The 17090-nt window shown below is 47.3% G+C and overlaps 1 protein-coding gene across 10 annotated transcripts in view; it reads left to right on the top strand.

The window, feature by feature from the left end:
- Ppfia1 (PTPRF interacting protein alpha 1) overlaps positions 1 to 17090 on the top strand; it is a 77637-nt gene that overhangs the window by 34873 nt on the left and 25674 nt on the right. For 7 of the 10 annotated variants that reach the window (XM_055614671.1, XM_055614675.1, XM_055614674.1 and 4 more), the window contains exons 8-17: positions 595 to 741; positions 2116 to 2250; positions 3739 to 3822; positions 5584 to 5715; positions 7058 to 7120; positions 7670 to 7749; positions 9585 to 9720; positions 11653 to 11876; positions 12880 to 13111; positions 15040 to 15069. In XM_055614671.1, the coding sequence (XP_055470646.1) occupies positions 595 to 741; positions 2116 to 2250; positions 3739 to 3822; positions 5584 to 5715; positions 7058 to 7120; positions 7670 to 7749; positions 9585 to 9720; positions 11653 to 11876; positions 12880 to 13111; positions 15040 to 15069 (1263 nt within the window). The remainder of the gene's footprint in view (positions 1 to 594; positions 742 to 2115; positions 2251 to 3738; positions 3823 to 5583; positions 5716 to 7057; positions 7121 to 7669; positions 7750 to 9584; positions 9721 to 11652; positions 11877 to 12879; positions 13112 to 15039; positions 15070 to 17090) is intronic. The other 3 variants (XM_055614677.1, XM_055614676.1, XM_055614670.1) reach the window with 1 other exon arrangement.

Genomic DNA, 17090 nt, shown 5'->3' with positions numbered 1-17090 from the left:
AGATAGATAGATAGATAGATAGATAGATAGATAGATAGATAGATAGAGATAGCCAGCAGTCACTTAGGAAGTAGGGAAGGAGCTAAAAGAATTTGGGGATGGAAGACAGATACGGAACATGCCAAAAGTCTAGTCTTAGTCTCAGTGTTTGGGGTTTGTAACGTTGGCTTTGTTGCTGATTTCTGTCTCATTTGTCAACACAAGAGTCTTTTCAGCTCTTACCCAAGAAAATGAAGTGATTCTGCCTTCAGTACTGTATGAGCCTGGTTGTTGATTGGGCAGACACAGGCTGCACCTTCACTACAGGTGCCTTCAGATTCTTGGATGCTTGAAGTGTCATATGGTTTCTTATTAGTATTGTGTAGTCAAGTACATGCTTGGTGACAAGAGCAGATTGACAGGCAAAGCTGCTGATCATGTGGGTGAATATGCTTAAAGTAAGTCCATTTTTACTCAGTTTCAAAGAAACTAACAGCTTTCGTTGGGGGAACAGCAGTTTCATGCTTGAGGTGTGTTTTGTCTCTTTCTGTCTCCTGTGTGTTCTGATGAGTTCTGCATTTATCATCCCTATCTCCCTCTGAATCTCCAACACAGGCAATGGCCCAGAAGGAAGATATGGAGGAAAGAATCACCACCCTTGAGAAACGCTACCTCGCTGCACAGCGTGAAGCCACGTCTGTGCATGACCTCAATGACAAACTTGAAAATGAAATTGCAAATAAAGACTCCATGCACCGACAGGTACTGGGCTCTGTGGGCCCCTTTCTAGCTTTAATTGTTTATGAAGCTGAAGACCCTTCCTCTGTAATATGTTGCATGTTGGAAATCAAGTCCAAATGTCATTATTTCTTGTGAATTAGTCCTTAACAGTTTATAGAACCTTGATTCTTTTTTTTTTCGGTGTGGGCGTACTTGTGTACCTGTGCTTGTGGGTGTTTGTGTGTGCTTGCACATGTGCACCTGTATGTTGAGGTGTGTGCTTGTGGAGGCCAGAGGTCAAAGTCAGGTGTCTTTTGTCTGTTGTTCTCCACCGTAAATTTTTTTAATTTCAGATATGTATACTTGTGTGTGGGTATGTGCATGTGTGAGGGTAGGTACCTGTGAAGTTCAGAAGAGGGTATGGGATCCTCGGGAGTTGAAGTTACAGGTAGTTGTGAACCAGTGAATGTGGGTGCTGAGAATCAAACCTGAGTCCTCTGAAAGAGCAGCGAATGCTCTTAACCACAGAGCTGTTTCTCTAGCCTCTCCACTGTAATTTTATGTTAGGGTTTTTTGTGTATGTGGAGTTGACGTATTGTCTAGACTGCTGGGCAGTGAGTACCAAGGTTCCTGTTGTGTCTGCCTCCCCAGGGCTGGGATTACAAGCATGTGCTGCTGCATACTCACACACCCTTTTCTTAATGTGGATACTGGGGACTGAACTCAGATGCCTGCTTGCACAGCAGCCAGCCCTTTCTATGCCGTTAGAAGCTAGTTGCTTCTTTTTAGCCCTTTCACTAAATAAGCAGTGGTAAAAAACTTGTTGCCATCGTTGACAGTGCACTCAGCAGCAGCATTAGAAGTCAGAGGTGATAGGAGCTGGCTGTCACCCTGTTCTTCATGTGGTCTCTGGACATTGAGCTAAGCAGAAAAACCCAGTCAGGCTGCTTGAAGTACTTTATTAAGGGTGAAGGGCATTGCTTGACCAAAAATAAACTAGGCATCTGTGAAAACTGTTACCATGAAGCAGTGCTCAGAAGCTAGGGTGAGGCCCAGTTGGTGTTGTGCCTCACACACAGAGTAGCGGTGGCAGTGTCCACAGAAAGTAGGCCCCAGTGTCTCACTCACCCACTTGCACAGGTTCTTTCCCACTTTACTTAGATGTTCTGTAGTAAGTTTTGTATCCAACATTTACAGAGCAGTTGGCCATGGACTGTGTTTTCATGAAGACAGCATTCTCTGCAATGACTCATTCTCTGTCAGAATGAGCAACTCCCATGAATAGCACACTTTCCTTTAAGTATAGGTACCTGCATTTGTTTTGTTTGTTAAAAAGATAAAAGTCTTGAAGCCATAAGTTGTTTTGTCAGGTGTCTGAAGCAGCAGCCCAAGCTCCTGATGTTGTACCCTTTCTAGACAGAGGACAAGAACCGCCAGTTGCAAGAACGTCTGGAGTTGGCAGAGCAGAAGCTGCAGCAGACCCTGCGCAAAGCTGAGACGTTGCCAGAGGTGGAGGCCGAGCTGGCCCAGAGGGTGGCTGCACTGTCCAAGGTGCGTCTGGGACACGTGGGGTCACGCTAGGCCTTGATGGTGTAGTCATTGCGCTTGCATCCATAGAGTATACATGCTGTTGTATGGTGGCCTCTGTTTCTGTGTAGCTCAAGACTCTTATTCCCCACCAGTCACCAAACTCCTGTTAGGTGAACCCTGCTGTCCTTGGTGTCAGGGTCCAAGAGTCACTGCTGCTTGGATTATTTCTCTTACCAACTTGAAGAAAGGCTGTAGCTTTTTTCAGAAAAAGGAAGATGACATTAGTCTTTAAAGACAGTTACACAGTTTTTAAATCATTTCATCCTTTTAAAATTACTTTAAAATGGGCTGGAGAGATGGCTCAGAGGTTAAGAGCATGGGCTGTTCTTCCAAAAGTCCTGAGTTCAATTCCCAGTAACCACATGGTGCCTCACAACCATCTATACTGTGATCTATTGCCCTCTTCTGCCCTACAAGGCGCACATGCAGGCAGAATACTGTATACTGTGTGTGTGTGTGTGTGTGTGTGTGTGTGTGTGTGTGTGTGTGTGTATATATATATATATATATATACTCTTTAAAAAAATTACTTTAAAATGTTTATTTGCACATTGAAATGGAGTCTCACTGTCTAGCCCAAGCTGGCCCTAAACTCCTGCCTCGAATGACCCTCTTGTCTGAGCCAGCAGAATAGCTGTCGTTCAGGTGCATACCACAATACTTTGTATTTCTTTTCCATTACTGTTGTTAAGGTGTATGTCCTCTGGGTTCTCACTATCCACAGTGGGGTAGGCAGGAATCAGGAGCTTCGAGAGTGGTGTGTAGGTGCTCTGTTTTCGAGGCACAGCAGCATGAACAGAGAGAGGCTATGGATGTATCTGTGGCAGGAGTCCTGTTTCTCAGGCTTGGGCTTAGTTGCTAGGGAGGGATGGGAGAGGGGTCCAGACAGAGCATCCTATTGGTGAGGAGGGCTCTGTACCCACTCTAGGATCTAGCCCTGGACACCCAAGACCTTGTCAGTTGTAACAGAACCTTGCTTCTGCCCTCCCTGGTCCCCTCCTAAAGTCTTGGTTTCTTTTTTTCCCTGCTGTCCTTCCTGTCCTGTTACTTTGTAGTCTGGTCCTTTGTCTTCTGGGAGTTCTGCTGCTAAGGAAGCTAAACTGTTGGAGCTTACTTCCAAGCTTAGGAAGGTAGAACTGTGCCCTGTGCGCGTGCTTGCTGCTTCCTGCTCTCCATGCTGACTACCAGAGGCACTCAGCGGATGGGTTGTCCAAGGCAGGCCAGGGTGGGAGGCACAGAAAGGCAGTCACTAGCACCCACCACGCTTCAGGTCAGCACGAGATTAGTCACCTCACAGTGTACACATTGAAGCCACTGATGGATATGAGGAAGTTCCTTTGCCAGGGTTGGCATGATCCACACAGCATGTGGTGCTTGCTGCTGCTACAGTAGTGTAGCCAGCATGAATGCAATGAGAAGAATATCAGTTTCTCTCATCTTTGCCGGCAGGCCGAGGAGAGACACGGCAACATTGAAGAGAGGCTTCGGCAGATGGAGGCACAGCTGGAGGAGAAGAATCAGGAACTGCAGCGGGTATGGATGGGGCTGAGCCTGGCTTCAAGGTGGGACATGGGCCACTGCAGGCTTGGGCTTCTCTGCCACAGCTCCCTCCTTCCATCTGGTTCTCGTCCCATGGACCTGTGCTATGGTCTTTCTGGACTGCACTAGTGTATTTCTTACATATTGGCTGTAATCAGTGTCACTAGCAGCAAAGGTATCACAGGCATCAGTACTTGAGGCACAGTCAGGCTCCTGGAGTTCTAGAGGACTTCTTGCTTTTCTGTCCCCTCAAGGGAACTGTCAGGTCTCCCTAGAGCAGTGGTTCTCAACCTTCCTAATGTTTTAGCCCTTTAATATACAGTTCTTCATGTTGTGGTAACCCCCCCACCATAAAATTATTTCCTTCCTATTTCATAATTGTAATTTTGCTACTGTTATGAATCACAATGTAAATATCTGATTTGCAATCCCTTTGAAAGGGTTGTTTGACCTCAAAAGGGTTGTGATCCACACTTTGAAAATCTCTGCCTTTGAACCTGTGTGCTAGCCAGGGAGATCTAAAATTCAGAACAGGGTCCTGTCTCCTTAGGTTATTGTCCCTGTTCAGCGTGAGGGGCTGAAATCCTATGTTGAGGCTAGAGCGCTGACCCTGTTCTTAGGTCCTGAATTGTCACTTAGGATTTAATGGGGTTAGAGCAGAAGGAGTACCAAGGCTCTTTAGAGAACAGCTAGGAGAGTGTTGTTTTCAGCTGGGTTGTAGGGCTTGTCCTGGGAGAGGCATGCAGAGGGATCCAGACACAGGGCAAGAAGCAGACCTAGACCCTACTTATGGGTATGTGACTGTGGAACCCTTGCACAGCATGGTAGCCAGTGTTTTCCATCAGTTTAAGGCTGCAGAGAACTAGGAGAACTGGGAAGTGATGATTTTAAGCTTCTTAGGCAACATATGCTTAGGCACCTTGTCACAGAACCTGTGAGGCTTATACACAGTGTCACTGAGCCCTGATCAGACAATCACATCTCACTTGAACTTCCAACTGTTTGGCTTTGAGAGTGTTTAGGGGTGAACAGAAAAAAGCACACTTTCAGAGAAGGCTGTCAGGAGCCCACCTGTGAAGCCTCCACACATGTGGCAGTTACTTTCTGTTAGGCGTACTCTGAGGGCCTTGGGAGGTGCTACCACCCATGCTTCTCCACACAGGGTTGCTGGGTCTGGTGCAGCCCTTCCTTGAGGATTCAGCCCTGTCTAGGTGGTGAGACCTGAGTGAGGTATGCCTGGTTATGTGCTGAGCAGGCACAGCTCTAGCCTTGTGTTAGCACATTGTAGAGTTACTACATTGTCATTTGTAGTTTTGTGTGTAGGTAGAGTTGCCCTGGGCCTTTGCCGACCATAAAAATCAGCTTATTAGCTTTCATTTGGTAATTTAATTTTTTCCCCTTGAACCCAGATCTAAGCTTTTATTCATACACAGAGAAATTCTTGGGACAATATGCAGATGGACTGATCAAATTTCTTCTGTCCTTTCATGGAACTGTGCTAAGTACACTTGAGAGCTAGAGACTAGTGACATTCTTGAAGTGGGTGTAGGTATTGGTTTTGCAAAATCGGCAGCCTCTTCTGCTTCACAGCCTTTCCAAGATTGTCCCAAGTTTCTTATGTCCCAGGGGTAGTTGGCACCTGAAAGTCCCTTGGGGATGACATGACGGAGCACATCCTCTGGTGACTATTTGTCCTGGTGCTTCTGAAGTGTTGGACATGAGCCTGAAGTTGGAAGCTTTCCCCTCTTGTTTTAGGCAAGGCAGAGAGAAAAGATGAACGAGGAACATAATAAGCGCCTTTCTGACACTGTGGACAAGCTGCTCTCAGAGTCCAACGAGAGGCTGCAGCTGCATCTGAAGGAGAGAATGGCGGCTCTGGAGGACAAGGTGGGCAGATGAACCATTGTGAGCCCTAGGAAAATGTCTTGGAACATGCTCTTTTGCAGATAGGGGAGACATTAGCTAGCTAGTGACTGGCTGCTTTTCTCCTCATTTGAGTGCTGTTTGTATATCTATCCCCTCCTTAAATTTAGTTATTGGTGTTTTGCCTACACTCTGTGTCGGTTCACTACTTGCATGGCTGGTGCCCAAAGAGGTCAGAAGAGGGCTTACTGCGTCCCCTGAGACTGGAGTTAACCAGTGTTGAGTACCAGTCTTGACCTGTAGGATGGAGAAAGCCAGTGGCTTCCAGAGGTCCAGGAAATAAAATAGATTTCGCTCTCAGTGCTGGTTTAATCATGTCATTTTGTGCTCATCATTCTGCAGGCTGGCCTCGAACTCACAGAGATCCACCTGTCTCTCCCACATTAAATCTGACTAAGAAAATGCCCTACAAGCTTGCCTATGGCTGGATCTTATGGAGAGATTTTTCTCAGTTGAGGCTCCCTTCTCTCTGACAAGGAATTGAGCTTGTGTCAAGTTGATATAAAGCTACTTAGCACAGTGAAACTTTGTCGTCCCCCCCCCCCGTTTTTTTTTTTTTTTTTTTTTTTTTTTTTTTGACAGAAATGGGCTCTAGCTGGCTTGGCTCACAGGTCCCTATACTAGAGCTTAGCTTTAGCCAAACCTCACCCTTACCTGCACTCGACTGAGAATCAGTTTTCATTTTTATTACACATGCAGTGTCTGGCTTTGGATAGGAATTGTCTTTTAACTTTGCGTGTGAAACTTAAATTTGTGTTTCCTAAGTGACCAGTGAATGCCCAAATCCAAAAGTCACTATAGGCCACTTGCAAGAGGTTATGAAAACAAATCTGAAAATCAATGGCTCATAATTGTCATTCCAAAAAAGAGAAAGAAAGAGAAAGAGAAAGAAGGAAAGAAAGAAAGGAAAAAAGAAATAAAGAAAGAAAACCTAAACTAATAAGCAGCTATCAGCAAAAGCCCTTATACCATAAGCATGGCAGCATGAGTGAGTGTGGCACCATGACTGAGTGTGGCACTATTAGTGAGTGTGGCACCACGAGTAAGTGTGGTGCTGTGAGCGTGGCAGACGACTCTAAGAAGCTGGGTTAGTGAAGAACTTCTTAAACAGGTTGTACACACGGACAGTCACACCAGCATCTGATCTTACTCATGGTTGATGTTGGTTGACTGGGCTGTGGCCCTGCTCTTGGTGCCTCCCATAGTCAGGTCCTTTCAGAGCTGCTCTCTGGTTTAAGCAAGTGTAGCCAGTGAGTTACATGGACCCTTTTAAAGAACCAACCCTGAAGGACATTTTCTTTTTCAGAATTCTCTACTACGGGAAGTTGAAAATGCAAAGAAACAACTGGAAGAGGCACAGCATGATAAGGTACCTCACTCTCTGACTCAGTGAGTGATCCAGGAAGAACTGACTCGAGTTATTACAGTGATAGTGACCACAGGTGTTTGGAGGGAATTGAGACACTCCCTCCTGGTGGCTCTTCTAGTTCTCACTGTGTGCAACTCCTCAGAGAGCACGCTGAACATGCCCTACAAGCACATTGTGCACATGGTGTGCAGCTCTAGGTCCTTGGGGAGGTCTGTTTGAGACTAACATTAGCATGGGCCTTCTGTAAGAGACCGGGCCAGCAGTGATCTCTTGGGTGGGTTGGAGTGAGAGACAATAAGAACTGGCAGCCTGTGGGCTAGGGAGGGTGGGTCCTTTATACAGTCAGTGCAGTTTACATTCTGGCATTTGTCCCTTTTTAACTCTCCTATGACCAGGAGTACTACATTTCATTCATCAGGGCATCCATGGATTTGGAGGCCTAAGTTCTGCCTACTGTAGGACTCAGCAGTGTTCTCAGAATTGAAATGCACCTTACAGGTGCCCAATCCATACGAGAGAGCTGCATAGAAGCTGTGTACTGTTTTTTAGGACCAACTTGTCCTGAATATTGAAACCCTGAGGGCCGAGCTGGACCAGATGAGACTGAGAGGCTCTTCACTTCATCACGGGTATGGTGGTCACAGATGGAGTTTTCAGCTGTGTGCATATGCTAGGGCTTGTTGCTGCCTCTGTGGGCAGCACAGTGAAGCTTCAGAAGGTGGGGAGAGGCCTCTTAGTATTTGCTTTTGCTGGCTGAGTTGCCTAGTGGATGGGACAGGAGCAAAAACATGATTAGTGGAAGGACAGGCCTCATAGAGAAGTCACATGGCAGGAGGGACTGCTGTGGGCAGCTGTTCAGAATCCACTGGTTGTGGGTTCAGTGCTGTGTTTGGAACTATCATGTAAAAGGAGCCAGCTCATGATGGCCATGTGCTTAGTATACAACCCTAAAGCATTCTTGTCTTTTCTTGTGGAAGCAGTTCTCTCTGGGTCTTACTCTTCTGGTTTTATTTCTTATGAGAGTTGATCTTCAGTAGAGGTTACAAGGTAGTCACCTAGTGACACCATTGGGTAGTAAACAGATTTCCTCTTGGAACAGGCAAGGAGACAGTGTGTCTGTTTGTGTGGTAGTGGAGGGTGGTCATGTGTAGATACCTCTGCACTTGGAGTTTGGGTTGTTTTACAAGCTAGGCCTCCTGCAGCCTCTTTTTACGTGGCCTACTTTATACCAGGAGAAGGAGGTGCCCTTACAGAACCAGAAACCCTCAGTGCAAAGCCAAAGGGAGAGTCTCAAAAGATGGGTCGCTGTACTGGAAGATATGAAAAGGGCCATGGGGACAGAGTCATGGCCAAAGTGCTGGAGAGACTAGTGCTATCACTGTGACAGCATCAGACCATCAGGTTAGGAGCTAGTAAGCAACACTGTAAGAGACTTGTTCTCTTTTCTTTGAAAGAAATATATTTTATTTTTAATTGTGTGTGTGCACATGTTTGCGTCCACTTTCTTTTTAAAATAAGGTCTCCCTTTGTAGCCCAGATTGGCCTCAAATTCATGATCCTCTCAGCTTTCACAAATGCCAGGTTGCAGGTGCATGTCATCACAGCTGGCTAATATGTGATTTTCCTCAACAAGGAGTTTTAGATGTGAGAGGAAGGAGAGGAGTTGAAGAGTTCTTAAGATGGAGAAAGTGTGCTCATGTTTGGCTAGCCTGAAGGTTGACAGTTCAGGTGACAGGAGTGTGACTGCCTCTCAGTAGCCCACTATCTTCCCCCATGGTTGAGACATTGGGTAGAACAGAGAGGAGCTGCCCTGTTTGGAAGGCTTGGTCCCTACCCTGGGTAGGAGTTGTTCAGGCACAAGGCATCTAGTGGGTGCCACGGGCTAGTTTCACAGGACTTAACAGTGATGTAAGTCACATTGCTATGATCTGCTCCACTGAGTGGAGAGAGGTGAGGGTTAGAGTTGGTGAGGTAAGCTTGAGAGCAACATGGAATGTAAGAGGGCTAGCAGCCCTCAGCTCCTCTGCAGTTAACACAGAGCTGTGCTCAGCTCCTCAGCTTGGAACTCTTGACTGGAATCATGCTGTAGGTACAGTCAGTGGTTAGATCCTCCTTGGTAGTTCAGCCTTGTCCCTTTTTCTAGAAATCTGTGACCCTAACTGCACTGCTGTGTTAAGCCCTATACTTTAGCTTCTCCCAGTTTGAACTTGACACAATGGAACAGCCACAGAGCAGGTTATGGCAATAGGTGTCATCTAGGTATACCCTTGACCTGGAGGCGGCTCTCAAATGGGCCTCAGATGTTCACACCCACCCCTCCTCCCAGTGTAGTAGCTGAGTGGGCTTTCCTGGCCAAGTTTGGGTGGTCAGGAGCTCTCACACAGGTTCAGGGGGATCCTCCTTGGAGACCTTTCCGACTTGACACTTTACCTTCCTTCTGAACCCACCTTTTCCCATGTTTCAGCCGACCCCATTTGGGCAGCGTCCCGGACTTCAGGTTCCCTGTGGCCGACGGGCATGTGGATGCTTACAGCACCAGTGCAGTGTTGCGGCGCCCCCAGAAGGGCCGGCTGGCGGCGCTGCGGGATGAGCCCTCCAAGGCAAGGCCTCTGCTTGCGGAAAGTCACCTGTTCCTCTTGGACAGACTCTCGGTCTCCTTCTTCCCCCATGTTCCTTTCCTTGGCTTTTCTGGCTAAGAGCTTGCTTTTAGGGTATGCTTGCTTTTTGGTTTTAGTTCTTTCTTTAAGAACAGAATTTTTGATAAGATATCCTTTAAGTTAATGCTAATTAGTATGTACTTAAAGTAGTAAATAAAAGTAAGTGATGGCAGATGTGGTGGCCCAGCACATACCTATAATCTTGGCACCCAGGAAGCTGAGGCAGGAGGATTGCCATGAGTTCAAGAGTAGTACACAGCTACAAGCAGTGAACAGTACAGTATGTACCTAGCTAATGGTTTGTGGCCATTACCATGAAGTTCTATGTTGATGGCATGGCTACATGGAGGTCATGGGCTCAGGATTCAGAACAGCATGAATCAGGGACTCAGGTGCTTATAAATGGGGAAGGCTTGACAGTGTGGATATAGTATGTGCCAAAGGCTTCTGGCCCTTGCTGATGGACCTGACTCCCCGAGGTCCTTGTGCTGTGCCACTGGCTTTCTTCAGCGCTTACATTTGAAGAAAGCCAGGAGGAAGCCCGGGTCCTTCACTACCTGGTCTGGGAAGCCACATGCCTTTCTGTCAGCTATGTTCCTTCCATTACTGTGAGTCATTGTGATCTGTCCTCACATGGAGACCATAGGATTGTCCTCCACTTGGAGAGAGGATTGTATTTCCAAATCACTGGAGTATGCCGAAGATAAGCAGGAGGCAGGGGATGGGTACCATGTTCACCTGAACTGTAGAGTGTTACAGAATGACAAGTCAGAAAGGGTGGGTTCTGGGCTCATCTGAGCAGCCTATCCAGGAAGGACAGCAGCCAAGCCTGAGTCTGTGCATGTTGACAACGTGGATAAGCAGGTGAACAAAGGACAAGACAGTGTTAAGGCCTGGTTGGCACTGCCTTGGAGCAGCTCTTCTGGAGGAAGGTGCTCTGCACACGTTGAATGAACCCTTGTGAGTGGGAAGAAGGAACAGAGATAGATGGGCAGTTGTTGGAGAGATTTTGCTGATGGGCAAGGAAGTGGGATGGCAAGAGGTTGGGGCAGGGTAAGGTTTTGTGGATTCAAGATGAGAGATTGAGGTGTGTTCTTATCTAAGGTGATGAGCCAGCTGAGGGAGGGTGTCGCATGGTAGGAAGTCTATGGAAGCCACAGACTTCTGGAGGAAAGGCGAGGGTATGAACCCTGGCCTTTCATCCACAGAGTAGGGAGGGAGTCCCCAGCTGGGAGGGAAGGGGAGAGGAGAGGAAGGTGGTCATTAACCACAAGGAGGATTTAACACTGGCTGCTGTGGGCAGTGATCACAACAGGGGTCTCCTCTGTATAGGCCTTCCTGTGCCCCCCCCCCCCCCGCCCACTCTCCTAGGAAACTACTGTTGGCCACTGGCTGTGCCCAGGTGCCTGCTTTGCTTTTCTCCTCTGGCTTTTCTTGGTGCTTATCTATACCAGGCTTGGGAAATCTCACACCCAGCGCATCATTCCTCCCCTTCATATGCTACTAGGCTTTCTTTTTAATTTCTACTAAAGTTGGGGACCTGAGTATAGATGATGAGCGTCTGAGCCGTTATCACAGTATGCGTGCTTGCTCTCTCACCTTGAGACAGGCTCAGCATGTGCCCAGGCTGGTCCCTGAATCTAGACCGATCGCTTCATCCGCCTCCCAGGTGCTTCAATTACAAGTATGCTCCACAGTGCCCAGCCTACCTTTTTGTCAGGTGCCTCTTGTTTAGCAGCAGCTCAGGTGCATGGGCATCTTTCCAAAGCCTTGGCCTACATTAAAATTATTTACATTTCTGATAGCAGCCTTTCCTGTCCTTTAGAGTACTTGCTGTCACTCTTGCTTGCTGAGACATAGTGTTCTTGTTGGTAGGTGCAGACCCTCAATGAACAGGATTGGGAACGGGCCCAACAAGCAAGTGTTTTGGCAAATGTGGCACAGGCATTTGAGAGTGATGTGGATGTGTCTGATGGTGAAGATGACAGAGATACTCTTCTCAGCTCAGTTGATCTGCTTTCGCCCAGTGGGCAGGCGGATGCACAGACACTGGCCATGATGCTTCAGGAGCAGCTGGACGCCATCAACAAAGAGATCAGGTATATATCTGTATAATAAGGGATACAAGGATAGTAGGGACCAGGGTTCAATAGCATACATCTGTCATCTCAGGATGTGGGAGGTGGAAGCAGGAGGAGCAGTAGTTCAAGGTCAGACTAGATTACAAGTAATTTGGAGGCCAGCCTAGATTTAACAAATAATTTTGAGGCCAGCCTGGGCTATATGGAACATGAAACTCTGAAAATAAGAGCAACAAACAAGAAAGCAGAAAGTGGAAGAAGATGGAGGTGAGACTAGGGTGGATGTTTTGGAGGTGTGACAGTGGAAGAAGGCTGGGAGGTGACCAAAGGAGACTGGGGTAGATGCAGTACAGGTGCAAGGCTGTTAAAATGAGGTCTGAGACGTTGTACACTTGAAAACTCAAGAGATGCGTCTTGTAGGAGTTTACTTTTATGGGAAAGCATGCCATAGTTGGGGTCAACATCCCTTTTACAGCCTCAGAACTCTTGGGGTTCTGAGATAGCCTTTACCTCTGGCAACCTGGCCTCCTCCCTGCACCAAGCTGGGGGAGGAGAAACTCTTTCATCCTTCTGTGCATACAAAAACAGGGCCTGCTACCTGCTACCTCACTCCCCTGCTACCAAGAGCTGGTCCCTGAAGGACAGACATAGTAGCTGCAGGTGCTGGTATGTGGGGTGAGGGTATAACTTGGTCATTCTGTGGACCAGAAGCAGTTGGGTTTTTTTCTGCCATCCAGTGCCTAGCATACCTTCAGCAGTGTTAGTAAGAACACAGGAGCATTCTAGAAATCAGTGGAGTGAGGCAGCCTGGCAGTGCTAACATCACCAGTGTTTGCTATTAGGTACAGGGTCTCCTCCTGTAACCTAGCTTGGTCTTGAAGGCACCTTCTTCCTGCTGTAGCCTCAAACTGCTGGGCTCACACACAAAACCCCCACCCCCAGCTAGATTGGGCTTGTTCTGTTTGGATATACACAGGGCTTCCTGATGAAGTAAGCCCAACTGCTCTTGTTTGTATTTTAGGTTGATACAAGAAGAGAAGGAGAATACAGAGCAGCGGGCAGAGGAGATCGAGAGCAGAGTGGGCAGTGGAAGCTTGGACAATCTTGGTCGTTTTAGATCAATGAGCTCCATCCCCCCCTACCCTGCTTCCTCGCTTGCAGGCTCCTCTCCTCCAGGCAGTGGCCGGTCCACACCAAGAAGGGTTCCTCACAGTCCTGCCCGAGAGGTGGACAGGCTAGGTGTCATGACTCTGGTAAGTGGGGCCTTTGCTGTCTCAACCTGCAGAGGAAGGGTTACACATGGAAGTCACATCTTCCTCCAAGAGATTCCAGATTGTAAAAGCTATAGGGGCAAAGACAGAAGCAGGTAATTTCTCGGTGTTTGAGTCAAGCCTATTCTGCATAGTAAGTTGGGTTAGCCAGGGATATATAGTAATAACCTGTTTTCTTTTCTTTTCTTTTTTACATTAACTAGTATTTAGTTATTCAATAATGCAAATTAACTAGAATACTTAAATGACCAAACCAGCATGTTACTACTTAGTTGTGGGATGCTAGGCAGGGATCTGGTTCCATCCAGAAGAGGCTATGTTGCCTGTTTTCTGCAGAAATGATTGGGGAGGTGTTGCATGTGGGAGGAGGTATAGAAAGCCTGGCATGGAAGCCAGTGGTGAAGGGAGCACGGCCTAGCCTATGCCAGGCTTTGCTCCATCCCTAACACATTAAAAAAAAAAAAAAAAAATGTGCAAAGGAGTCCCTTAGCCTTTCACAGAATGGGTGTTTCTAAGCTCTGAGGCACAAGGGTCACTCAGAAGACCCATTGACTAGGGAGCCAAAACAGATGAGCATCTTCTGCTTGGGGCCACTTTTGACTCAGAAGTTCTGTGACCAGGTGTGCAGATCTCAGAATACCCAGGGACTGTTGAGGGTTTGGTGTGTGTGGTCCAGAGAGCCCACATACTAAACTCAGACGCAGTCTGTAAGCCAGCCACCTGCCATCCTGCACTTACTGCTGCTTTCATTTACAGTTTCCATGGTACTGGCAGTGGCCATGTAATTACATTTTAATGATGTGTTTAATAGTATAGTCTGTTGTATTTTGATGTGCTATATAATACGTCTCATTAGTGCAGTGGTTAAGATCTTTAACTTTCATGGTGTGGTCTGTGGCTTCATTCTCTTTCCAAATGCTTCTTAGGAATAGGTGTGTGTGTGTGTGTGTGTGTGTGTGTGTGTGTGTGTGTGTGTTTTCAGCTTAGACTGTCCACCTGCTGGCTGTCAGTCTATTTCCATCTGCTCCTGACCCCAGATCCCTGTGCGTCCATCTAGCACCTTGTGCTGTGACAGTCCCCCTGTAGCTCCTGCAGATGGAGTGCACATCTGCTGTAGTATGCTGGAAGAGTGGGTTGTTGGACTTCTTCATGTGAAGAATGTATTTTCTGTTACTTGTGTATCCTGCATGTATCCACAGGCAGAAAAGGGTGTGAGGTCTGTGATTCTGCAGGGGAGAGATGTATGCAGAGATGATCCATCTCATGTGGTACTGATGGAAGCTTTGCACAGACACAGCCCCTTTTGGTTCTGGCATCACATGGCTTTCAGCTACCTGCTGACAAACTTGCTGCCTGTGATAAACTCTCACCAGAAGCTGTGCATTCTGTAAGACATAGAGGCTCTCCATGGTACCCCACTAGTCTCATACATCTTTTCATGGGTGAAGCTTTGCTCTTACTGCTTTAAACAGCTGAAAAGTTGTAAATAAAATTCTAGGTAGGGATTTTATGCAAATTTTCGGTAAATAATTAACTCAGAACTGGTTTGTTTGACTTTATAACAGAATGTAACAGTTCCTGATAGAATTTATTAAATTCCAGTTTGTTTGTAAGTAGCTGCAGAGGCTGGTTTAGGGTGAAGGTCATTAGAGTCCTTCCTTACATGGAATGCTGGATTTTAATGAAATGCCTATGTTCAGACTTAGCCTTAGCCAAGTAATAACTGGTATTGCCTCCTGGGAAACCTGCCTAATTTTTAACTGTCTTGAGAATGTTTATTTCCAGTGATGTTTCCTCAGTGCTCAGCCTGTGTCTGTCCTTCTGGCCCTGCCTCACTAGTCCTTGTATCTTTTCCCCAACAAGTGCAGTAAACCTGCTTTCTCTCTCCTTTCTTCACACGCATCTGTCAGCCTAGTGACTTAAGGAAGCACCGGAGACAGGTAAATCACTTGCTGATCTTACACACCCCATGTCTTCATGAGTGACATACTACTGAGATGTGAAGAGAAGTAACTGACATTTCACAGCAGTGTTTAGTGCTGACTCTTCATGTCATGATGTGGTCATGTGGGAAGCCTGTCCCTGAAATACTGGAGCTGAAGCATTTGTGTCTGATCATTGCATGCTTGTCTGCTATTCAGAATTGAGAGGAAGAGTTCCTGAGGTAGAGCTGCAGGGGTACACTCTGAGCAAGGCTGGGGCTGCCAAACAGTGAGCTCATGCCTGTGCCAAGCCTAGGCCTAGTGTGTGGCCAAGGCATTGCCTTTTTATTCATTTTTAGCAATTTTGCTTCTTTGAGACAAGGTCTTAGTCTGTAGCTCAGACTGTCCTGGAACTCACTGGGTGCCTAGATCAGCCTCAAACTCGCAGGAATCTTCTCCCTTCAGCCTCCCAAGTGCTGGAAGCATTGTCTTAACTCTTGCATGTATCCCTGTGGGATACAGGTCATCATAGTTACTCCATTTATCAGTGTGGAAACTGAAGCTTCTCTGTCATGGTGTGGGGTACAGGTGTGTGTTCAGGTCTGCCTGGCTTCAAAAGCTGAGCTGGTGGCCACTTTGCCCTTGGGCCTTTTGCCAGCTGCCCTGATTCCCTGGTAGTACCTTGAAGTTGGTGTGCATGCAGCATGCTGGGCAAAGTTGGGAAAAGCTGGCAGTTGTTTTGGCAGCTGACCTAGACATTCTACCTCTGATCTTCTATGCTCCAGCCCAGGGCTTGTCATCAACCTTCCTAGTGGCTGCACTATGGAAAAGTTGTGACTTCTGTCCTCACCTGCCACTGATGAGTTTGCAAATGAGTGTTGCCCTGTTGGTGCTGTGGTTTGTTGCCTTCTTTAAAACAAAACAAACAAAAAGGCTATCTACCTGTGCTGCTCAAATAGTGCCCATGCACAACAGGAAGGTCACAAGTTCCAGGACAGCCTGGGATACAAACAAGACCCATTCCTATCCCCTGCCCCCAACCAAATAAACCATGCCACTCAAGGTGGCTGCAGCGACACAACTGCCCAGTTGCCCTGTATGGTGTTCCTCTCAGCCCCGCTAGCTTGTAGCAATGAGGAAGCAGTGTATGAGCCACACTCACTCCAGCATGGAGACCTGGTCTGCAGAGCCAGGCATGGGCTAGATGCTGCATTGTGTTGTACACTGCCTCTCCTTTAGTATCACTGCCAAGTGAAGGTCACTTCCCTACTTGGTAATGTTGAAGAGTCTTAGTGCCATCCCTTCTCGAAGGAGCATGGAGGGCCCACTTGGAAGTTGCTGGCAGGATTTTTGGACCAGCTTGAGAGCTGTTGTGGGTTGAGGCTGTGCTCAGTCAGGAGCATGATAGCTCCCATCCCCCACATATGGATTGCTCCTGAGTCTTTGGTTTGTGTTAATAATCGCACTTTTAAGCCTTTTAACTTTTTAACATTTTCTCCGAAGTTTCTAGCCACTGTGGCTTTGGGGAGGAGGTGATGGAACCCTGGCCTCCTGTGTGCTGAGCATGTGCCCTTCAGAGCCTGGCTCTGGTCTATGATGCCCACTGGTGTTTTGAGATCATCTTTGACAGGGAGATGCAGAATGTTATCTGCTGCTGGCTAGTGAGTGTCCTGAGCTACCGAAGCTTAGCCTTACTGGGCTACAGTTGACCCAGTGCTGCTCAGTGCCATTCCAGCTGTCAGCTGCCAGTCCTCTTGTGTATGCCGATGCTTGCCATGTTTCATGAAACAAAACTGTGCAGGTGGATCCATAGAACCCAAACGGGATAAAGTTGCTCACTGCTGTGGACCCTCCACCCGGTATTCCTCAGTACACACTCATGGCCATCTTAATGACATATGCAGGATTATTCTGTCTAAAACACAGGTCTTATTTAGCGTATGTGCCTCCACATACAACCTGCAGTCCAAACACCCAGAAATGCAGCCAGGCACACGGGTGTGGCTCATGATCTCAAGTTGTTCTGTGTGTTCCCATCC

Source organism: Psammomys obesus, unplaced genomic scaffold, assembly GCF_907164565.1.
Source record: "Psammomys obesus unplaced genomic scaffold, mPsaObe1.curated_primary_1811, whole genome shotgun sequence".
Taxonomy (NCBI): Eukaryota; Metazoa; Chordata; class Mammalia; order Rodentia; family Muridae; genus Psammomys; species Psammomys obesus.
This window is presented reverse-complemented; position numbering and strand designations above follow the sequence as displayed.